The sequence below is a fragment of the Carex rostrata genome, chromosome 14 (assembly GCF_964058835.1).
Source record: "Carex rostrata chromosome 14, lpCarRost1.2, whole genome shotgun sequence".
NCBI classification, from domain to species: Eukaryota; Viridiplantae; Streptophyta; class Magnoliopsida; order Poales; family Cyperaceae; genus Carex; species Carex rostrata.
Window position 1 is genome coordinate 3,491,877 of NC_135931.1, and position 24,506 is coordinate 3,516,382.

The 24,506-nt window shown below is 37.3% G+C and overlaps 1 protein-coding gene across 2 annotated transcripts; it reads right to left on the reverse strand.

Annotated features, from left to right (window-relative positions):
• Positions 1–439: 439 nt before the first annotated feature.
• On the reverse strand, positions 440–20,155 carry DPE2 (disproportionating enzyme 2). Of its 2 annotated transcripts, none has more exons than XM_078315143.1 (21): positions 19,988–20,155; positions 19,199–19,561; positions 18,104–18,227; positions 17,762–17,817; positions 17,509–17,640; positions 17,175–17,297; positions 15,318–15,632; positions 14,488–14,607; positions 13,849–13,950; positions 13,572–13,655; positions 12,829–13,071; positions 12,039–12,164; positions 11,377–11,451; positions 10,883–10,954; positions 4,188–4,307; positions 3,996–4,093; positions 3,223–3,382; positions 2,690–2,788; positions 1,870–2,067; positions 1,334–1,427; positions 440–832 (listed from the first exon to the last, which is right to left on the reverse strand). In XM_078315143.1, exons 2-21 carry the CDS (start codon positions 19,550–19,552, stop codon positions 618–620), a joined length of 2,910 nt encoding a protein of 969 aa, XP_078171269.1. In that variant the 5' UTR covers positions 19,553–19,561; positions 19,988–20,155; the 3' UTR covers positions 440–617. The 2 variants fall into 2 exon arrangements, with proteins under 2 accessions (XP_078171269.1, XP_078171270.1); XM_078315144.1 differs by having other exon boundaries at positions 19,903–20,052.
• Positions 20,156–24,506: the final 4,351 nt, after the last annotated feature.

The following is a 24,506-nucleotide window of genomic DNA, read 5'->3' on the forward strand; positions in this document are numbered from 1 at the left end:
CAAAATAGACAATGTGTCCTCCAATGAAGATGTTCTCTTTTTGAAAGGTGGGAAGGGGTAAGGATTAAGGAAGGGTGTGTGTGTTTTGCCATTGATGCAGCAAAGGAGTTATTAGCAGATACCAAAAGAAAATGATTTGGAAACAGAAATCTGGTCCACTAGGTTTATCAGCAGGTGTTGGATAATTTGGAAACAGAGCATCTTTTGAGTTTAATGCATCTCAGCCGTCTGATTAGAATCGGAGCCAATCCAGCCCACGCCTATGACGCACAAAGCCCTTTAATATAATGCAAATCTCAATCGGACAGTCCAGATCTATTAACGCATGTTCCGTTAATGCAAAGGATACAAATTCGTGCAGTGTGCAGGCTCAAGTGATCCCAAAAGAAAATGAATTAGAACGACTAGGAATTAAGAGAAGCCAACTAATTCGGTGCATAGTACAAATCATTTTACTAAATTTAACATTTGTACCAACAACGAAGATGATACCATCAATTACACATTACCAACAAGTCATTTTATTTTAACAGCCCAAAAGTGCATCAGAAAAGGATATTTTTATTTACTAACGTATCTGTGGCTGGGTTTTGGATGAATAGAGAGAGAAGGGAGACCTAACATTTTAAACATGTTATGGTGTTACCATTCACTGGTGCACACTGTACTACTTTATCTCCAGAACTTTCGACAGCTTTATCTCCAGAACTTGCGACAATTTTGACCTCCATTTCTTTACCGGGAAATGACCTCCCACTACTTCGGACAAGGTCCTTCATGATAAGCTGCAGTTCCTTGTCGTTCAGCAAAGACTCCATTGTCACATGCACACCTGCATGGTTATATCAAATTTATTTCACTTTAATTTCTTGATAAACTCACATAATATTTACATAGGTGGAACATATAACCTTATAAAACAGGATGCATCAGATATACCTCTACCAAAATAAGCAGGGAGAAAAGGTAAAAAAAAAATAGTGTCCTCTGTACCCTCATTTAATTTTGACTTTGAAATGATGCCCAACAAATCCTCCTTCCTCGTGATATATATCTCACTATAAAATATGAAGAAGGGTAGTCTGCTTTTGAAATAATTTTGTTGAAGTGCTGTTAGTAATGTGCGCAATTCGGATTTGAGTTGTTTTGAACAATGTAACTGTATCTTTTCATTTAATACAATCACTTGGCAGCCGCTGCCAAGGTTTTAAAAAAAAAAATTTAGTGGTACTGGTATATGATATCATGTTGTAGAGTAATTTATCAAAGTCTTGCATACAACTCCTAAAAGGGGGAAAACTAAAAACAGCAAATATTTAGTAAATGAACTCACGGAATCGCCAATAGTGCTTCGGATTGGTGGGATCGTTTATTGTTTCCTCAGCTGCTGGCCGGGTAGTATATTCTTCTTTCAGTGCCAACATGTCCTGAATAAATAAAAGAAGCATCTTAAAGGTTATTGTCATTTTTAATATTATTAAGAATATCATTATTATTACTAAAAATAATATCATTTTATAATAATAATATGCTGTTGTTCATTTATTTTAGCAAATTAACACTTACCTTAGCGGATGAATATACTACAAAACATCTCATACTTAAAGCAAATCCCAAAGATTGCGGGTTTGTTTTATAAATTATGATGATCAGAAAATCCCAAATATTGCAAATCCCAATATTGCAGATTAGACTTAAACACTAAAAAATCAAGGGCAATATAGTCAGTGAATTAAAGATAACAGTTGAACCTTCTTGACTAAGACCCAAGAAAGAAACATTTGCAACTCATTAATGCTACAATGCTACAAATGTCAAGTATTATAGTGAATAGTATATTAAAAAAAAAAAAAACTACCAAGGTTGTACCTGAAGTGGAAAAATGGCCCACATGGAGGGAGCCTCTAAGTGCTGCTGAATAATGAAGTATGCAACTTCTGGGGTGCACTTTTGTGGAGGCATATCATTGACCCCAACAATGGTCTTAAAGTAACGGCACCTTCTCTCCTCATCCTCCTCCCACCATGCACGAAGGGTTGAGCAGTCGTGGCAAGATGGAGCACAAACCTAGCAATATTTTTTAATCTTAAATTACTGCTATTTTATTCTAAAAAAACTAGGAGTAATTTTCCAATAAATAAAATAAAGCCAGACTGCCAGACATTGCCTGTACTTAGCAAATTTCTTTAGTCAGCTGTAACCAACCAGGCCTAGATCATCAGTGGTCGGATACTTTTGTTTATTTGTTTGGCTTCTGTTTTGAAATCCTTTACTGCTATCGAACTGGACAAATTACACTCAAAGTATCATTTATATCCCTGCAAATGTGAAATTATCATAAATATCCCATCAAACCACCATCACAGATGTCCCTCTTAAACTACAGAACATATTCACCCTCTTAAACCACCAAAATATTACAGACGTTCCTACAAAATATCATTAGTGCTAGAACGGTGTTCTTTGATATATTGGTTACTTTGCAAGGGGATCCATGATAATTTCAGTTTTCATAGGGTATATAAGATATATTGCTGCTTTGCAGGCACAGGATAAACTTGGCCTATCTCAATTCAGAACTTAAAAAAATTACCAACCCATCACCAATTAGTGACTGTGCCACTAAGGTTTGAGTACAGGGACATAACAGTATGGAATGATACAAAAGACTTCTGAAGAAAGATTGTACCGTCATATAGCTGTACTTCGATGGGATGCCGAATTCTAGGTCTGGTTCACTAGGCATTCTTTGGATTCGCAATCCTATCAAACCCAGTTCTTGCATGACCTGATAACAAAATTTAGACAATTCATTAATTAGTGAACTAATTACTAAGAGAAGTTTCATGAAAAAAGAAAACATGTCAAGGCACTATTTTGATCTTCAGTGATAAAATAGACTTATCACACTAGGTTAATGCTGTTACAGATGAGTTTGATATTTACATGTACCAGCCAGTAAAGTATAGGAGTATTTTGAATGCTAATTAAACCAGCATTTATACCTCTTTATCAAGTTTTATTTTTTTTTCCTTTTCTTTTATCTTCTCCTGGTTTGTTGTTCGTGCATTTGATAATTCATTGAAGGTTTACTGATTGTTAAACTATTTATATAAAAACTGAAGCCCAATCAAGGCTGATTTGGATCTAAGTGCAAAAACAAAGGACTTAATTAAGGTCAAATTGGGACTTCGTTTAAAATGAACAAGGAATGGTACAGACAGGATGAACACAAGAAGGAATAAGGCCGAGATCTTCGCCGCATGCCATCATATCTGAAGAATTGAGTAGAACAGGCAGAGTCCTGAGTGCATTTTGGCGCCAGAGGTTCTCTTGGCGCACAAAGTAGTAATCGTAGTACAGTCTTCTAAGCACATTTTTGCTACAAAAGAGAATTAAAGAAACTAAATTAACTGGAGCAATATATAAAGCAGAGTGACTAAAAAAGGCAATGAACTATAAGCATGTACTGCATTCCAATTACAATACAAAATTACTGAAAAGGTTTAATCTGTTAAATATAGACAAAATCAGTAACTGTTGAGCTCTTTTCCAAAGCCTAAACAGACAAAAAGTAAATCCAAGCAGAATTAGCTATTTAATTCCAAGAGAGATGACAATAAAGTTCTCTTGGACAAGTTGATAGTAAAATATATGGTCAATTAGTCAGCTTTTGCTAAATTTACCATAGTTATCAGTGGGGCAAGGGTGCGTGTACAAGAAATGTAAGGTTTTATTTGCAATTACATTGATGTGTTGGGTATAATGTGTAAAAGAACACATTTCCTTTGACATTGTGGATAGATATCAGTCAAGCCTTCATGTTTCCTTTTCTTCTGGTTTTACTTCATTCAATTCAAGAATAAGACCCTTATCAGCTACAGCTAATGTGAGGAACCTCTGTGTGTGCCATTGTACTTCATTTGTAGATTGCTTCCTGATTAACCACCAAATGAACAATTTGTAGAATTACTACGCAACATTTTAGAAATTACCTATGTTCATCTAAATCTGCAAAGCTTGATGTATCTTCAAGATTGAAACGAGGGTAAAATTGGCAGGGATCTTCTGGGTCTCTAATAAGAACAATATTCTGCAAAGAGATTCAAACACATTCTGGTAATTGAATTTAAATGGATGTCGTAGCAAGGAAAAAACATTTTTACAGCAGGCAATGTTCTAATTACCTGTATAAGGTCAAATAGGCCACGTCTAATCTCATCTTCTTGTTCAGCCCATAATGACCTCTCAGAACTGGATTTGAGTTTAGCAATTATCTTTTTCTCAGTATTGCAATCCTCTTTGAACTGCAGTTAACAGTAAGCCAACTGAGAATGACAAAAAGGGTTCTAATGTAGGGAAATTATTTGTGATCCTATAAGGATAACAAAACACAAGATCACCACAATTCAAGCATTAACAAACAGCATGATTTGCACTTTTTTAAAAACATAGTTACTGTTGAGATTTATGTATGTTTTCAGTTTTTTGAATTTTATAGGGTCCTTTTGGTAAAAATGATTATAGAATAGTTTAGGGACTTGAATGAAAAATGTAACGCCTATACAGGCTTGTATGAGAACAAAGAAAGAAACAATTCATTTTTAATAGATAACTATATGGTATCAGAGCCTTACAAAACCTAAACCTAACCCCGCTACAGTGCCGCGCCGCTACAGTAACCGGGTCGCTACAGTATCGCGCCGCTCGATTTTCTCTTTTTCTAAAGTCGGTCGGTCACCAAAGGTAACCTCTTTGTGTTGATTTGGCCGGCGTGGGGGGCCTCTACCCCACGATACCCGAGAAGCGGGTTTGGATCGAGATTTGATCGGGTTTTGAACTCGAATCTTGATGAGATAGAACAAGATCGAGTCAAGAAGAAGAAGAAGAAGAAAGGGAGAGATAATGTGGAACTCGTCTTGAGGGATCAAGATCGGGTCAAGAAAGAGAAGAAGAAAGGGGGAGATGATGTGGATCTCGATCTTAACAGTGTAAGATCGGGTCTAAGAGAGTAATAGGAGGAATTCGGACTTTGATTGATACGTGAGGCGTAGATCTGAGTGGGATCAATTGCAGAGGAGGAAGAAAAAGCTGGTGGGGACCTTACAGAGGAGGATCAGGCACTCGTGGAGGCCTATTCTCAGGGACTCAGGAACAGGCAGAAGCTGATGGGTGATATGAAGAGCGTGAGAGATGATGTATCAACCTCTACTTCATTCAGGGGTAACTTTGCTTCCCTTGCCCACACAGCTACAAGTACTCATGATACCCTTGCTCTAGCCTCTATACCCACCACGAGATCACCAGATTGGATAGTCGACTCTGGTGCATCTCGCCATGTGACTGGTACTGTTGGAGAGTTTTCTTCCTATACTCGCCTAGCAGTCTCAGAGAGCGTTCATATCACAGATGGTACAGCTCCGCCCATAGTTGGTATGGGTACCGTAAAATGTACCGATTCAGTGACTCTGACCAATGTGTTGCATGCTCCTTCCTTTCCGGTAAACCTGGTGTCCATTAGTGCTATTATCCGTGAGCAGAAATGCATCGTGACCTTTGATATTCCGAAGATGGTCTTCCAGGAGAAGGGGACGGGTCGAATACTTGGGACTAGTACATGGCGTGATGGGTTGTGGTACATGGATAGAAAAGGGATGGACACAGCGCTGGCATCTGTGGTCGATAGAGTGGGGGCAGGAGGATCTGGGGTGAGTGTGGAGGATGAGTTGCTTCTGATTCATCAGCGAATGGGGCACTCTTCCTTCAGCCTACTGGAACGTTTGTATCCATCAGAGTATGAGAAAGCTGACAAACAGAAACTTGTATGTGATGGATGTGAGTTTGGGAAGCATACAAGGAGTTCGTATGTAAGCTCAGGAAGTAGGAGTTCTCATGCCTTTAATCTGGTTCATTCAGACGTATGGGGGCCTTGTCCTACGACTACTGTGAATGGGTTCAGATATTTTGTCTCCTTCATCGATTGTTTTTCTCGTGTGACTTGGATTTATCTAATGAAGAACAAGAGTGATGTGTTTGCTTGTTTCAAGGACTTTCACAAAATGATTCAGACTCAATACGGTGCAGTTGTGAATATATTGAGGTCTGACAATGGAACAGAGTACACCAACAGGGCATTTGGGGAGTACTTGTCATCCCAAGGGATACAGCATCAAACCACGTGTCCATACACACCAGAGCAGAATAGAGTAGTAGAACGGAAGAACAGGCATCTTCTTGAGGTAACTCGGAGTATGATGATTTCGATGAATGTTCCGAAATATTTGTAGGGACAAGCAGTTCTGACAGCCGCACAATTGATCAACAGAATGTCATCTAGAGTGTTGGACTGGCAGACTCCATGTGTGATGTTGAAAGGAGATAATGCGGGTAATCCTCATCCAAAGGTATTTGGTTGTGCTTTGTGAAAGACAACAGACCAAATGTTGGAAAATTGAATCCGAGGGCTGTGAAGTGTATCTTTGTGGGGTACTCAGCTACTCAAAAGGGTTATGTGTGCTGGAGTCCGGTAGAGAGAAGATTGTTTGTGAGTATGGATGTTACATTCCGCGAGCTCGAACCTTACTACTCCTAAGAGACTACATCACCCTTTGGAGACTCGCTCGATACAGGAGGTATGAGGCGAGAGGGGGAGAGTAGTAGTGATGGTGAGAGGAGGATGGTGAGTGTGGGTGGTATTCCTTGCCCACTGGTGGATTCGGCTAGGGTTGAGCCGGAAAATGAGGATCCAGCTAGAGGTGAGCCAGAAAAGGAGGATTCGGCCAGGATTGAACCGCAAAGGGAGGATTCGGCGGGTGAGCCGGAAGTTGAGAGAAATGGACCCGAAGATGGTAGGACTCAAGCTCAGGGGGAGTCGAGATACCGTGAGGTGTATGTGAGAAGGAATAAGCAGAGTGAGGGAGCCGTGCCTACAGTGCCACCTGTGACAAGTCCCTTGTTGATAAGCCAAAATTGTATCTATTTAAACCTAGGGTTAGGTATGTAAATTAAGCCAAGTTTTGGTTAAATTAGGTTTAATTAGGTTAGAAATGTCCAAAAGTTCAAGTTACTGCCCTAGTTATGTTTGTTTTACAGGTAATCAAGTGTTTGGACCTTAACGAAGCAAAACGGGTGAGTTAGCACGAAGAAATGAGCTTCTGCCAACATTTATTGCGGCCCGAAATGGAGTTATTGCGGCCCGCAACCAAACAAGTCAGAGCCTCTTCATTTACAGCACAGTTATTGCGGCCCGCAATACATTTATTGCGGCCCACAATGCACTGTAGCAGTCAGCCAAAAATAGAGTCTGAACTTAAAACGGCTATAACTTTTGACTCGTAACTCCGATTAAGGCTTGTGACCACTTTTTGGAAAGCTAACGAGAAGATCTACAACCTAAGAATATAAAAGAAATTTATTGCGGCCCGCAAGGACTTTTATTGCGGCCCGCAAGGATCTCTTCAGAATTTTTCTGCGCAGTCTGTTAACTGCTACAGTACATTGCGGCCCGCAATAAAGTTATTGCGGCCCGTAATAAGGCGGTTCAGAGCCCGAATTTGCTATTTTTAGTTGGTTATTTCTAGGTTTTTGAGTTGGGTATAAATAGGGACTTGTAGAACTGTTTTAGGGACGAATTTTAGACATTAGAAAGAGAGAAAAGCACAGGAGAATAAGGAGAAAAAGGAGAGACAAAAGAAGGGAGAAGAAGATAGCGAATTCTTCGAGCGGTTACATTGATTTCTTTCTCTTAGAACTCTTTTACTTGTTATTTCTCTTGTGTGCTGCAGCCATGATTGGCTAAGGTTATTTCTAGGGTTGATTAGGGTTAGAACTTGAAACTTATGTCATGGATTAGTTGATTTTATATTATATTTACTTGTTCCTTGGTATGATCTTTTCTTTATATTACTTGTTTGTGATGACTTAAGCGAAATTGCATGAAACCCTAGGATTCGGTATTTACAATTGAGAAATTGAATATTTAGTCCTGACCATAAAGAAAAGAGTATTTGATAGGCTAAATACCGAGAGGCGACGCTCATCTTATACGGGCTTAACCCGATAGGTTAGAAAATTGTACCAAGTACCGAGAGGTGACGAATAACTTTCTATACCAATTGGGACAGTTAAAGACTTAATAACTTTGGATTAGTGTAACCAAGTACCGAGAGGTGACATTTATACTAATTTAAAGACGGTATTAACATAGAAATATCACTTTATACCGATAACATTAGACTGTGCCTTCATATTTATAAGAACAACCTTAATAAATCAATTAATCGTGACATTAGTGGATAGGAACCCTAAGAGACCCTAATTTCTCATTCTTGTTTAAAACCACATTTAGACCTAGAATTTAGTTAATTCAATTTGATCAGCAACAAACCAAACCATCATAGAAAACAAACAAATTCCTTTATTTCCTTTTACTAAATTAAATTAGTTAGGTTAGGTTTAATATTCCGAATTGTCCCTGTGGAGACGATCCCTAAATACTACTTGACAAGGTTGTACACTTGCAACCGAATTGAGGGTAAATTAGGATTTATTACTTGTGTAGTAGTAAAAATCACATCACTTGTCTGTGCCTAATTCGACTCCTGAGACACTTACACCATCCACCTCAGACTCAGAATACACAGGTGCTATGATTCCTCTCTCTACTCCTCCCACTCCCCTATCAGTAAGAAGGACTTCTCGCGAGAATGCAGGCATTCCTCCTAACCGATATGGTTTTCCGAATGAGATTGCCCAGTTTGTCTCTTACTCACACATATCACCGGTACATAGAGCGTTCATTGCATCATTAGACACTATCTATATTCCTAAGTGTTGGCAGGTTGCTAAAGAGGATCCAAAGTGGAAAGCTGTCATGCTTGAGGAACTTGAGGCTCTCGCTAAGAACAAAACCTAGAAGCTTGTGTCACTACCACCAGGCAAGAAGGCGGTTGGATGCAAGTGGGTCTTTACTGTGAAGCAAAGCCCAGAGGGTCGGGTTGAGCGGTACAAGTCCCGATTGGTGGCGAAAGGGTACAGTCAGACTTATGGTATCGACTATGATGAGACCTTTGCACCCGTGGCGAAGATGAGCACAGTACGGACACTTGTTTCCTTAGCAGCGAATGAGGGGTGGAAGTTGCACCAGCTCGATGTGAAGAATGCATTCCTTCATGGTGATTTGTTGGAGGAGGTGTACATGGAGGTCCCACCGGGTTTTGGCACAAAACAAACGGAGGGTAAGGTGTGCAGGCTCAAGAAGTCGCTTTATGGGTTGAAACAATCTCCTCAGGCCTGGTTTGATAGGTTCAGAAAGGCTATGGTAGGCATGGGCTATCAGCAAATCAATGCTGATCACACGGTGGTCACATTACTATGCTGGCTGTGTATGTCGATGATATGATCATTACCGGGGATGATGAGGGAGAGATTGCACAGTTGAAGGCAAGATTGGAAAAGGAATTCGAGGTGAAGGATCTGGGACAGATTAGGTGCTTTCTTGGGATTGAGGTGACTCGTGGAGCAGAGGGAATTGTTCTATCTCAAAGGAAGTATGTCCTATATTTGCTCACAGAGACAGGCATGTTGGGTTGCAAGCCTGCAGTTTCTCCAATTGATGTGAAGGCTAAAATAAGTGCAGAAGCAGGAGAACAGGTTGATCATGAGAGGTACCAAAGACTGGTAGGCAGATTGATCTATTTGACACATACACGTCCCGATATCTCATTTGCAGTGAGCGTGGTGAGCCGCTACATGCATGACCCTAGGAAGGGCCATATGGACGCAGTGTATCACATTCTGAGGTACCTGAAGAGTGCACCAGGGAAGGGCTTGATTTTCAGGCAGAATGGACACATGAACATTGAGGGCTATTGTGACTCTGACTGGGCCAGTTGCCAAGATGACAGGAGGTCCACAGCTGGCTATTGCATGTTTGTAGGGAGCAACTTGGTCTCTTGGAAGAGCAAGAAGCAGCCAGTTGTTGCGAGATCGACAGCAGAAGCCGAGTACAGGGCTATGGCATTGGGAGTTGCTGAGATGGTATGGCTGAAGAGGTTGTTGGAAGAGCTAAAGGTAAATCACGGAGCTCAAATGAAATTGTGGTGCGATAGCAAATCAGCAATTAGCATTGCCAACAATCCTGTGCAGCATGATAGAACGAAGCATGTGGAGATTGATAGGTTCTTCATAAAGGAAAAGCTAGAAAGTAGACTATTGGAGTTGAGTCATGTAGCTACTGGAGATCAAGTAGCTGATTGCCTCACCAAAGGACTTAGCTCAATAGATCTAGATAGGTTTTGTGACAAGATGGGCTTGATGGATATCTTTTGCCCATCTTGAGGGAGAGTGTTGAGATTTATGTATGTTTTCAGTATTTTGGATTTTGTAGGGTCCTTTTGGTAAAAAGGATTATAGAATAGTTTAGGGACTTGAATGAAAGATGTAACGTCTATACAGGCTTGTATGAGAACAAAGAAAGAAACAATTCATTTTTAATAGAAATCTATAGTTACCACAAACACTTTGTGTTATAAACTACAATTGACCACCTTGCCCCCAGAATCAATAACTCAAATACATAGTTTGTATTAATTTAGACCTGATATTCTCCTCAAACATGAACTCCTCCCTTTAAATCCATGAATCCCTTTCAACAAGGAAATACAAACAGAAATTTCATGTAAAGATCATGGAATGGCCAGCCCATTTAAGTAATATGATAATTATTACAGGAAAAAGAATATCCCATTCAATTATTATCATGATTAAAAGTTGGGCTTCTTTTTCAACTGTTTTGGAAAAGCAGTTCCACTAAATGCGATCTTCAAACTATCCTTGTTGGTTCTTTCTTTCCAAACAAACATATAAGTATCAATATTAGTACCTCATAGCAGAGAGGCTGATACTCATTTAAGAAGGTGGCGGTGATGAGAGTCCACAAGGATCCAAACTTAACCTGGAATTAACAAATAATCCATGAATTTAATAGTGATACTAAAGAGACTATTTTCTTTACACTTTAAGAGCTAAATCTGTAGGAGCAAAAAATAAAAAATAAAAAAAGACAAAAACAGAAATCTAAACCAGTTGTTATAATAACAAGGCCTGCTAATTGAGAACCAGGCATACATGTAGGTAATAAGATTGACCAATCAACATCTTTTCAAGTGCATTGTTTCTCCAAATCTAATGCCATACCTCATCTTGGATCAAACACGCAGACCAACACACAGTCACAGAATAAAAAAAACTGAAAACACAGCAATTCCCCCCTGAGCAACTAACAGGACATTCAGTGCAATGCCAGTGCAGCACCTAACTTCAAGTAATGAACTCTATAAAAATAATAATAATAATAATAATAATAATCTCCGCTACCTGCAACATGTCATGACGAATATATGGAAGGCTCAAGCGATTGAAATCCCATATCCCTTCCCTTTCAAGCTCTTCCTGTAAAAGCCAAACAGAAACAATGCCACTGTTATACAATCTGTGGGCTTCTCAATATTTCCCGTATTTCCAAATAGACACTGAATATTTTGTCTTTTTAAAAATTATATTTTGGTATTTCTTGTATCCAGAACTAAAACCAAGATATTTTGAGAAATTGGAAGTAACCATAACTGTCATGTTAATGCATGGAGTGTCCCTTTAAATTGGTGTAATAAAAATATGAACTGGAGAGGATAGCTTATGTTGCTGAGGCGTTCTTTTTATTTTTCCAGTAAAAAAAAATTCGAATCTGGCAAAACTCTTGCAATCTTTGTCCCACTTCAAAAATATTCCCAAGCTCGTATCAAACAAAAAAAAAAAAATAAGTGTTTCATACTTTGGGCTCTGCGTTTATATGCCATAGTTATGAAGATATCTGCTTTTGAGTTTAAGCAAACACTTGAGGCAAACAGTATCATCTTTTGCCTGATTACATCATTCCATGTCAATTGAACCAACAAGAACTTCTGTCTTGTTATTTGCAAAAATTACAAGATATGGGGGTGACTTGAAAAAAAAAGAGCAACATCTTTTCTTAGCAGAACCTGACTAAGAGCGATTGATGGGCGGAACTTCCCAACTAAACCAGTGGCAGCATGATCAGGCAATTCCCAGATCCTGAAGAAACCAAGGATGTGGTCAATTCTATATGCAGTGAAGAATTTCCCCATCTGCAATACCAAAAGGTTTTTGTTTTAAATTTATGCTAAACTGAGTGGAATTGCATGATATGGAGCCCTTTTTTTGTTTTTGAGTTTTTTTTGCCAGCTTGCTTTGTGTAAAAGTGAGCCCTTTTTTGTTTTTAGGATCTTCTTTACCTGCTATATACAGTCAAATTGTGCAGTTGAGGTTTATTCAGACTTTACTGCATTAATTAAGGCTAAAATACCAAAAAATTCAAACTAGTAGTGTACCTAATCCATGCCACAACTTCCTTATCCTAAAGAACTATGATACTTATTGTCATCACAAAGTACTTGCTTTGTTGATAGATACTCATTTAAAATGTAACAAACACCACAGCATAAGTTATCAGTGGTGAAATGCCTTGTAAGGTCTCATACTTAGAGTCAGCTAATGACCCAGTCTCAAAGTTTTGTTAATTACACAAGCCTGGTGCATGGCTAGCATCCACTGGACTCTAAAATTTCATATCCAATAACCCTCATAATCACTGACATAAAAGGAGCAAATGTCAGTTGAAAAGAAAAAAAAAAGTAAGAAAATCCATTTATTTTAGAAATATTTTTTAGCACATGATAGTACAGTATAAATTCAATATAATAATATCCCTTTTCTATTCCAAATGCACTTGATAAAGTTCATCTGTACTACCTGGGTAAGACGAGCTCGCCACCAGGCATAGTTGTCCTTCGACATCTCCTCCCAGTTGTAAGTTGGAAAGCCCCAGTTTTGCCCATTTTTGTCAAAATAGTCTGGAGGTGCCCCAGTTGCTGTGTTCATGCGAAATAAGTTGGGGTAGACCCAGGTATCTACACTATTCCTGTCGACACCAATTGGCAAATCTCCTTTAAGAACTACCTTGTTCTTTCTTGCATACATTGCAGCCTCGGAAAGCTAGAATAACAGAAGCAACAACAACCAAGCCTTTAGTCCCAAACAAGTTGGGGTAGGCTAGAAATGAAACCTAATCGTAGTCACAAGGTGAAGTAGATAGTAATAAAATAATAATAGTAGTAGTAATCCTAATAACAGAAGCAGTTCACAAAAAATATATGACACTTTCAGAATGAGGCTAAGACTTGTTTATATTGAGGTTATATGGTGGTGGTACCAGCATTTTGCACAATCCAAGTTCTAGATATTGTTGTGCTGAGGTTAGCTACAGATATGCACTGTGCTTTACAGTAATAGTGCATCATGAGATTCCATTTTATATTTCTCTTTTGGTACTTAATCGCTTGGTTTGCATTTTTTGCAAAGTTAAGGGCAAGTGAAGAGCAAATTCTGTTGATTGAGGCTAAGTGAAACCCAGTTTATAAATGAGGATTGATTTAGTATTAGAGGGTGGTCTCTGCTATAAGCTTAAAGTAAGAACCTTCACAAGTAAAACTCACTTGCAAATATAGATGATACTGAATGTAGTAGTGAAAACATATTATGTCATGGTGGATGGCATCCTCCGAGGTGAGCTTCTCAAGCTAATCCACAGGCGAATTGTACAAAATCAATACCAGTTTATACAATATAACCAATCTATTCAAAAAATTAATCTGCAGAAAGAAGAGATGGTTTGAATGGAACTGAAATGGGGAACAACCCCTAAGCCCACCTACTTCTGTTAAATATACAGAAACTTGATATAACTAAATTAAAGGTACGTTAGTGTCATACCTTCTCATTTGAAAAATTTGCAAAGACACCCCATTGACTATGATCGGACGTATCAAAGAAATCTCTCAAGTGACAAAAAGCTGCATATGGCTTCAACCATTCCTAAAAGATTTAAAGAACATAGTAATATTATACTGTCTCAATATCACAATCAAGTAGCAACTTGGATCATTTTGGAAGTGGCTGCTAGCAGCAATCCAAACTACTTGATGCCATGAGGTCAATGCTAAGTTCTTTTCTTTTCCATTTTCTTCTTTTGAGGCCACCCTGTTTGGTTCGCACAAGGGGGGAGGGGAGGAAAAGGAATGGAAAAAGAGGTTATTATATTTAGTCAGTTCGTCTTGTTTCCCCTCATTAGGCCCCAATTTGGAGAGTAACAAATATAAGCTTTAGGAGGTTAAAAGAATAATCTCCAGTAACCTTACCCTCCTTTTAAATATCCAACCAAACAAGAATAAATCATGAAATTTTCTTTCTCTTTTGTTCCCTCCCTTCCTCTACTCTCCATCCAAACAAGGTATTCATATCCCTTTTATACCTTCCTATAGGTTAAAACTTTCATTTAGTTAATCGAATGACAATTCTTCTCTACTTAGTATAACTGAGTAGAAGGAAATTGCAAGGGAAAAAAGGCCTTACTTGGTTCTCAGAGAAGAATTTCTGAAAGGAACTGGAGCTAAGCACTTTTTCCTTTTCCAAGTTGAATATTTTTTTTGCAATTGATAATTTCACAGCCATCGTAGCCTCATAATCAACATCCTGCATAAATACAACTTCATGTAACATGAGGAAACTGAATAGAGAAAACAAAACCTAATTAACTTGAACTCAATATTACACAAGAATACTTTTGCCTAGGAATGACTGAAACCCAACAACTAACCGAAACCTGAACTCAACTGAACAGGATCCTAGGTCGAGCCCAAGTTGTATTTGACTTGAACCAACCTGAATAACATCAAAATAACCAAAATCTTGACAAGCTAAGAGTCCAAAATGAACCCAAACCCAAACATAATCAAAGCTGATCTGACTGTCTGCCACTATGTTAACACAATTGTTTTAAAAAGCCTGAAACCCAAGTACAACGGATGACATATAATGGCAAAACTCACAACAATCCAAACAAAATGATCCCAAAGCTAGCGAACTTGCTTTTAACCTGAATCAAGCGATCTCTAGCCCAAGGCGACTCAGAAACCAAACATAACCGCATTTCAATCTAATTGACTATAACCATCCCAACCGAAAAGAGACCAATATGAACTGATCAAAAGCAACGTGGAACAACTAGAAAACTAAGATAGCGGGCCATAACCACAAGCAATTGCAAAAATTAGATTCTGATAGCAATCCAAAGAGACCCAGACAAAACTGACCAGGCCCTATTGTTTTGCCTGCTATACTCGTCAACCCCAAGAAGACTAGAACTACACATAAGTAGTAACTTGTATCTAAATCTACTATACCTTCTTATCAAGGGCTTCCTTTTCCCTCAATATCTCCTTCATAATCTCCTCAGGAATATCATCAGACAGAGCCTGAACCCTCAAGTACAGAGGATGCAGTGCAAAGACAGAGAGAGAGCTGTATGGGTATGAATCCCACCACATTTTGTGCACAGAGGTGTCATTCACAGGCAGAAGCTGCACCAAGTGGAAGCCTGACTTGACGGCCCAGTCAACAAGGAGTTTGAGGTCAAGAAACTCTCCAACACCGAGATCCTCATCTGATCTGACCGAGAACATCGGAATGGCCACTCCTGCACCTCTCCATGGTGTATCCTGCCATTAGAATGCATTACAATTCTCAACACATATAACTCGACTAATCCTCCATTAAAAGTTTCCTGGACCCCTCCATTGGTCTATTCTAAAATGAAAGTTAAAAATAGTGGCACTCACCTTTAAGCTTGTATTTTCTCATGGTTGTAGTAGATATATATTAATATGTCGTCAATACACATGAGTTAGTGTAGTAATTCATTTACCAGTGTTTTGCAATTTAGAATTCATTGTTCTTTGCTGCATTAACATTTAGTCATTTACCATCAACAAGTCATCTATTCTATTTGGAAACCATAATTCCGTATTGTTATCTTTTTCATATGAGACTTTAACATATTACTTTATTTTTCTTTTTTTTTTACATGCCACAAGAACAATTTAACTACAAGACCAATTAACTCATTTGATGGGCAGAAACAGGGGAGAGTTTGGCGATGGGTTTCGCATGGCCAATTCACACCATCATCTGCACACAAGATACTGCAACGAACCAGAATAAAATGGCCTTACCAGCGTACCCTGTGGAGGCTAAAGGAACTACAGAATATAAGAATTTTCATGTGGCTGCTCATGAATGACAGGCTCCTAATGCATGAAAACCTAATCGAAAGGGGGGGGGGGGGGGGGTTTCAACTTCAGCCTATATGCAAACTGTGCAATTCGGATAGAGTAGAGACCAGGGACCACTTGTTCAGGTAATGCCCACTGGCCAAGGGTGTTTGGGTGGGGATCCTGAGAAGCTTTATTTTGCACTTACATCATTGATACAGTTCAACCCTATAGGCCTGGTGGCAGTAAAGGGAGAGTAAGACCCACAGCAAAAGCTATGGGACAATACTTGGGCTGCAGGCTGCTGGTCAACATGAAATGCAACGCGAGGTATTTTCTGACAAGAAAAAGAAAATCGAGATGCTGATATGTGACACTCAGATAGAACTGTGCCAATGAATGGAGAACTGCTGAGGGATCCTTTATTTACAACTTCAGCTTACAATTTGTAGCTTTCTTTATTTTAATTACTCTTGAAACTTCGTAAAGCTTTTATTGTTTAATGCGAACTGTTAAACCTTAAAAAAAAAAAAAAAACTCATTTGGTTTATAATCAAAACAAGATGTGAGATATTTGCTATATATTTATCTGTGTACTTGCTTAAAATCATAATCTGGAAAAAAAAAAAATTGTGAACTCACCCAAATGCTTAGTTATATAAGTCCCCCCCCTCCTTTTGGAAATTACAAGGTCCATCCCTGGCTGTAAGAGCATTATTTTAAACCCAATACACAGTGGAGAGGCCAATATTCCAGCACGAGAACATGGCCTCAACCTAAAATAATTAATGCTGGCACTCACTGGAGATTTGTGCCACCAAATGATGGTCTTCACCTTCTTTTAGTTATCTTTACTTGCATTACAAAATGATTGTGATTGACAATACGATTTTTTTACATGTCACCCCATGTCTTGTTTACAATATAACATTGCACAATATACTGTTTAGTCTGTTTTACAACATAATCATCAGTTCTGAGGATACATACCCGGAATGGTCCATCAGATAAGACAAAAAAGTTTGGTAGATTGTTTGAACCCGAGTCAATAGCCAGCTCCCTGTTGGGACCCACCTCTAAGGCACACCCTCCTTCATTAATTTGGCAATATTTATATGTGCAGCTGCTGTTAAGGATTACTAAAAACACGAATATGTGTGCCAAACCTCAAGCATTATATAGAAGAACATATTTTGTTAAAGAAAATGCAAAAGTACAAAGAAAACAAGAGGACATAATTTATCGATTCTATAGACAATCCGTTGAATCTCTACTGTTATACCAAGACATAAGGTATTTCAAAAAGGATAAAAAAAAGAGAAGGATATTTCAAAGGGAGTTCATCTTTTCTTATGACACAATCAGCTTTCCATAGAGAGTCTTTAGTATAGCTGAGCTTAAGACCATCCTGACACCTCCAGTTACCCAGATTAGAGATGCCTCCAGTTACACAAACCTAACAAAGGATGGAGGAAATTTTTATATTGAAGTGAATTAAATACATTTAAACCTAAGATAGTTAGACATTGTGTCAAATTTAGCCAAAAAGATATAAAAACTCTGTTTATGAGGCTCACATTTGTTCCAGCATCAATCAGTGGACAAGAAATTACAAACTGGACTACAACAGTATCTGCCATATATGAAGAAAGTCATTAATAATGATTAATAATATATATTTATATAAGGGGTTATTGGTTTATAGAATCACAGAAAAGATTTTAGTTCCTATAATAAAGCATGGAAGTATCAAATGTAGCTCCATTAATTTCTTTTTTCTAAAAGGACCAAATTGCCCTAATTTACTGTTGTAGCATACCATGGGATAGTTTGCTTCGTAAGGGATTTTGGATGCTACAATTTTAAGAGCTATAGAGAAATTGCCTATAAAAAGAGAAAATGCACTGTAGAAGAAGAACCTTGCTGATCCTTGCTCAAATTCTGACTGATATGAAAAACTTGTGTTTCTTTTTCCGACTCATCTGTTCCACCGAAGATGACGTGTTTGAATGCACTTTTAAGGAAAAGGCCTTCTGATGCATCCTGATCGAGATTAAAAATATGAAGCATTATTATTTATGGCTAATCCAATCCAAGCATTTATATAGCGTTTACCAGTCCTCTGCGGCTGGGATGTCATCTAACATATAGTTTTTAGCATTTTAGCATGATATAGTGGCCCATAAACCGCAATACCCATATGTTTTATAAATTAAGATTTTCCTAGTTTTACAAAGTCCAAATTATTAATAATACATCTACAACAACAACAACAATAATAATACATCTACAACAACCAAGCCTTTAGTCCCAAACCTTAACTGCGGAGTTCCGATGGAATCCGGTGCTTTAGTGCTGGTATCAATTTTACCACAATAAAGTACATGCTAATATCCTAGCTATGCATTGCACAGAGCAAATAATATTTCTTCTGTAAAAATCTACATTTTGTATTTGCAACTTAGGTAAGTACCTTATCGCAAATACAACAACATATTAAGAAACCAAGAAATACTTGTTCAAAGTCTGTACAATAGCATAGTTAACTACTATTGATGCTATATCATGCTAAATGCAACCTCTAATTATGTGCTAAATCAAACAACTTTGTAGCATTTCAGTGATAGGTATCCCAAATCTACTAATTCCATTATATTGCAGCCTTATCACCACTATTTAAAAGCCTGAAGTATTTGTCAGTTGATATACTAAACCATTAGCCCTTTCAATATAATATTAACAACTAAACAAAGTTCCCTACTGACAAACATTCATCACAAGCTGACAATAGTTCAGGGTCTGGCAAGTGTGTAGTGAAAAAAAAAAAAGTAAATGTGGGTAGGATGTAGTGCATATCACCAAAGCTAACACAATATGTCAAACATAAAATTTTGGATGCCATGAATAGTAAAAGAATAAACAAATAAGCCGCGGAACAAGATTAAACTGTAATGAACTGCATAACTAGAATCGTTATATACCAACCAAAAAAAAACCAAGACATTTAAAAATACCTGCCACAGATCATGAATTTCAACCACATCCCCTTCTTTCACCCCTTGGGGCAGCTCCAATTTTCTCTTCTTTCCAGATTCCCACCTCAGCACATTTCTAGAGTCATCTACCAAATAGTAGCTATACTCGCATGCAAAACCAGCCTGTACACTAGCTTTAGCACACCACACAAGCTCACCTACTTGGTGTACCGGATCCATGGATAACGCTTGTTTCAGGTTCCATGAACCAAGAACTGGGTCTGAACCTGATATGACCAGACGCTGACCCCATTGTGTGTAGTAAGGGAGCTTGAAGAGGATGGTTATGGAGTTTGAAGATCTTTTGTTGGCTAGTGATCCCAAATTCCTCATGATTTTGATCTGAAATATGGATTCAAATTAGGCAATTGCTGGGACTGAATTTCAAGCTGGTAAAAGCTAAATGATTATCAATTTTCAAGGAACTTCTAATATAGATGTTACATTAGCTCAGTTGAACCTTGATAATCAACAATTGTTCGAAATGAAGGGATCCAGTATTGTTGTCATGTAGTATAGAAATTTTGTAAAAAATAATAAATCTGGAAAAAAAATAATCTCTAAATGTAGACGTAGTTAGAAAATTTGAAAAATTTCGCTTTAATTAGACCACTGAACTTTTACAACTTGGCCCTATTAAAATTAGCAAATTGCAACAATACCTGAAAAGAGAGAAGACATACACAAACAAGTAAATGTCAAGCATGTAATGTGTTCGAATTCGTAGAAGATGGGATTAACAAATTAGACTGAGATCAAAGAAAGTACCTCCTTTGTGCCTAGAGTGAAGGAGATCACACTGTTGATGGATTGAGAAAGAAATTAGATAGCCGTGAGTTGCTGAGCGGGATAGAGAGAGTGTGCAACTGTGCACTGGTCTATCTTTTTTTCGCTGAAACGTGAGGTGGGTTAAAGACTTAAAGTGGTGGTGACATGATTTGAGTGCGTTTCCTCTGAGATATCTCATATTTTGCTGTTCGACGTGTCCGGTTCCTATTCGGGGGTGACGTAGGGGCCCAGTATTATTTGAGCTTTGAGATTCGCGCAGAACGTATTTCAGCGGTTGAGATTTTCCAAAAAGTCACGCAAAATATGAGATATCTCAGAGGATGCGAATTCGATTGATTGGGAGATCTCTCAGATAAACTAAACAAAGAGAATATATTCCTGAGCCGGACTCACAATTTGGTTTGTGGGACCCGGTAATATCAACGGTGTACAAGCTTTTAATGTGTTTTTGGCGTTACCTATTTCAAGTCACGTCAGTCTCGGGATCCCCGTTAATATCTTACCGCCCTTTTAGGATCCTATTTGAAAGTATAGAATTACTATTGGTATAGCGAGTCACTTCAACAAGTAGTGCCGCCACTAATCAGATATCTGTTAGAAAATTTATGTTTATAGATAATCCTGGTCCTCAGAGATGGACATCTAAAGAAAGCGTAGCTTTCGCTCCCCAAAAAAGGTCGGCCTTTCACGGCCATTATTGCTTCTCGAGTTCTCGTCTACTGATCATTTGATTGAAACGTGTTGATATTTTCCCCGTCAGTATTTCTGAAAAAAAAAAATTATTCATATAAATTATAAAATTCAAACGTAAAAAAAATTGAAAGAATACCTTATTTGTATTAAATATAATAAAATTGAACTCTCTGTAAATTTTTTTTTTTTTTTAAATCACAAAGAGAATTTGCAAAAAGAAATAAAAATTATGAATCGGACTCATTTGAATACAAAAGAGTTGATTTTCTATGAAATAAAATTATCTATATCTACGGACTCAATAATTCCGATTCATAAAGGGATTGATTTTCTGCGACACAAAATCTTGATTTTCTACAAATACAAAGGATTGTGTACCGTAAAAAATCAATCTCTTTATGAATTAGAATCATTAAGTTTAATCCATAAATTATTATTTTTCCCTCCACCACATTTATAAAAAATAAATCTATGAATCATACTCAATAAAGTCTATCTTATTATATTTGATACAAATAAGATACCCGTCCTATTTTTGTACGGCTAAGTTTTATAATTTATATGAATAAAAACTTTTTCGGGCCTCATGAAATAAAGCCCAGATAGGACGAGGCTTGAGGAGAAGTTGTACATGGTCCTGTGCTCGGAATTCAGATGCAATTCCAAACTTGATCAGCCAGCCCAAAGATGTTGTTCGGCAAGGTTCCTTAAGCCTTCTTATAGCTAAGAGAATTTTATTTAGCTTCTTTAGTCATTTAATCTTGCCGAGTATCAATTTCTTAGCGTGAATTAAGACAATCTTCTAATATCCTATCTCTTCCTTAAGACACCTCCTCTCATTTCTTTAGCTTTCTTTAGCTATCTTAATCCCTTGTCCATTTCTTTAGCTTACCGAACAACTCCTCCTTAGAGCAGAGATAGATTCTCGTAATTCAGGGCGGATCCATTTATTTTTAAAATTTTGTATTTATACTTTTTTTATGATTTTATATATAATTTAGAGTAAAATATTATATATACTATAAAATTAATTTTTAAATATAATATGAAAATTTTATATAATTGATTTTTATTTTCAGAAAGTTTGGTTCCATTCTGTTTTGGATGATTGTTTCTTAAAACTTTATGAGTTACAAACTTACAACTTATGAGTGCTATTGTAAAATGTAAAATGATAATTAGTTATCAAATTAATAAAATTTAACAATAATTAAATATTTTAAATGACAAATTGATTGCTAATTATGTTAACATCCTACCCAAGTTGCAAATAACAACTTATATTATTTCAGTTTTATTTTAGCAAGAATCAAGGACACATAATCAAAGAACTAAAATATGTCATTTTTTTTTTGTAGATTGTGAAGTATATATCAAAATAAAGTCAAAATGTTATAATATTTAATGCACTTGGAATGATATAGAGTACAAGCAATAATATTGATTATATATTAATTAGTTGTCATTGAAATAGGACGCAATTCTATTGACAATGCATTAGCTTGATAATTTTGATAATGGTAAAGAAATAATTTATAATTTTCAAATCCGATTTTTAAAAGAGAAAAGAAATAAAAAATTTCTTTACCGTAGCTTTCTAAATCAATCTGCGCTCTTTCTCTCTCATTTAAATCTTCGAATTGAAATCTTCATTAAAAATGAACTTTCTAAATCTGTTCTCTCCCTTCCAGTCCGTGCTCAGATCTCTCTCTCCCTCCCGGTCTGCGTTTATGGCGGATCTGAGAATCGAGTCAATCGACTGTCACTATCTCCGATCAGAGGTCTTCTCTCACCACTCTCACCTCTTATCGCTCCTCTCCCTTCGTGAAGCCTCCACCTCCTTCTTGTCCCTTCGTCACGCCACTGCACCCTCCTCCTTACTGTTGACTCGACGGTCTCAGACCTGACGTAGCTGGTCGTGTTCCCACCGGAGTAGCTGCTGTTACGGGTTTCAATATCATTTTATAAGCTTCCAATCTGACCGGAGAAGCTGTTGTGTTCCCACTGGAGGCATCAGCATAGAGGTTGCGTCTTCGCCTTCTTCTCCCCCGCAGTTCGACGCCATGTCAGCAAGAAGCCTTATTGCTGCTATGTGAAAAATGCACCTTGCTTCCGACATTCACTTCCAGGTAGGTCCCGCTTCTCAAGATCTACCCCTGTTATAACTTCATTATCTCTCTTTCTTCTTTGTGGAAGTGTAATCGAGTGGGTAACTTTGCTAATTACTTAGGTCACGTACAGTGAGCTGTTTATTGTTCCTAAATTTTGATTTGGAAATTGTTGCTTGAGAAAATTATAAAGCAAATGTTCTGAACAAAATGTGCATTATCTCTAATTGTCGATATATTCAGAAATTGTGGTTACATGAGCTATTTCTTTAGGTGAGTGAATGTTAATTGTAATTGGAGTAAAATTTGGGATTTCCCCTTGGATCTGTGTAATTTCAGACGAATTATGTGTAATTTGGGTGTGCACGTAAGTTGCTTGATAAAATGTCTCAAAGAAACATTACAATATGGATATCAACGATTTCAATCTCTTTTTTTTTTATCTTAATACAACCCTGCTACTTGTGTGTATTGGCGTGTTAATTAGCTTGTACACATCAATGCTGCAACTACGGTTACCGGCATGGTACCACAAATGCTACAATTTACCGACTAGTACGGTACCACCAATGCTCCTTCTTGTACCAGAAGCACGTGCGTTATTAATGGTCTAATACCAGCATATAGTTATTTTGTTGGTGTCTTGTTATCTTGATGATTATTAGTTTTATTCTATACACCCAATGACCTCCATGATTTATTAGTTCATTTTTCTTCTTCTTTGAACTAAACATAGTGTAGTCCTTTATGTACAAGGCCAAACTTTTATAATCAGCATTTGTAGTGAGACGTATCCAGCATATAACAATAGAACTGATGTAATTGGGTTTATGTTCTTCTTTTTTTTATTTTTTTTTTCTTTTTGCTTTTTTTTGCACTGTTTTATGTTTTACCAATCACAATACAGTGATCTAGTAAATAATTCCAATTAATAAAATTTGAAGGCTTTGATCTCCCATCTTTTTCTCAAAACAACCAAATAATTTGTTGTATAATGAAGTTTTCTGTTTTCTTTTGCCAACACCAACATTGAAGTTGCCAATACCAGCATATAGTTATTTGGAAATTTCTAGCATATAGTTAGGTCTAATACCAGCATGTGTGTTATTAATGGTCACATCAATTAGAATGCATGTATCATGCCTGCTTGTACCAGAAGCATATATCAATGTAGTAAACTCTCAAAATGATTTGACTTTCTCACTGCTTTATTTTATTTTACAGACCTGATTTGTTTTGCAATTTCTAATTAATCTTTTAGTCCTAAAATTGTGTCAAATTCATAATTAAGTGTTTGAGATGTCCTTTACCTGTTGTATAAGCTTCAAGTCCAGATTCCAAGTCATTTTTATTTAGTAATTTTTTTAGTGTTTTGGTCCATTTTGCCCCTAGGTCAGTTTTATAAGTTCTTTTATTTTCTACTATTCAGTTCATGCTTTGATGGCTAGAAAAGGAATTTGCATTAAATATAAATGAATGTACAGCCAAAAAATAATCGGGTATAATACGCATTTCTGATGACCCTTTCCTATGAAAAACTTTATTTTTTGAATTTGCATTAAATATAAATGAATGTACAGCCAAAAAATAATCAAGCATAATACGCATTTCTGATGACCCTTTCCTATGAAAAATAATATAATCATGACAGAATTATATATTCCTTATTGCATTGCTACTGATGTTGTCACTGTATA

Bases quoted from the DNA above. Each gene is read 5' to 3' on its own strand.
- DPE2 (XM_078315143.1), bottom strand. From the start codon at position 19,552: ATGAGGAATTTGGGATCACTAGCCAACAAAAGATCTTCAAACTCCATA. The intron at 13,951-14,487 runs GTAAGGCCTTTT...TAAATCTTTTAG, and splicing joins AATTCTTCTCTGAGAACCAA to GAATGGTTGAAGCCATATGC. The intron at 3,383-3,995 runs GTAATTTCTAAA...TCTCTTTTGTAG, and splicing joins GCAGATTTAGATGAACATAG to CAAAAATGTGCTTAGAAGAC.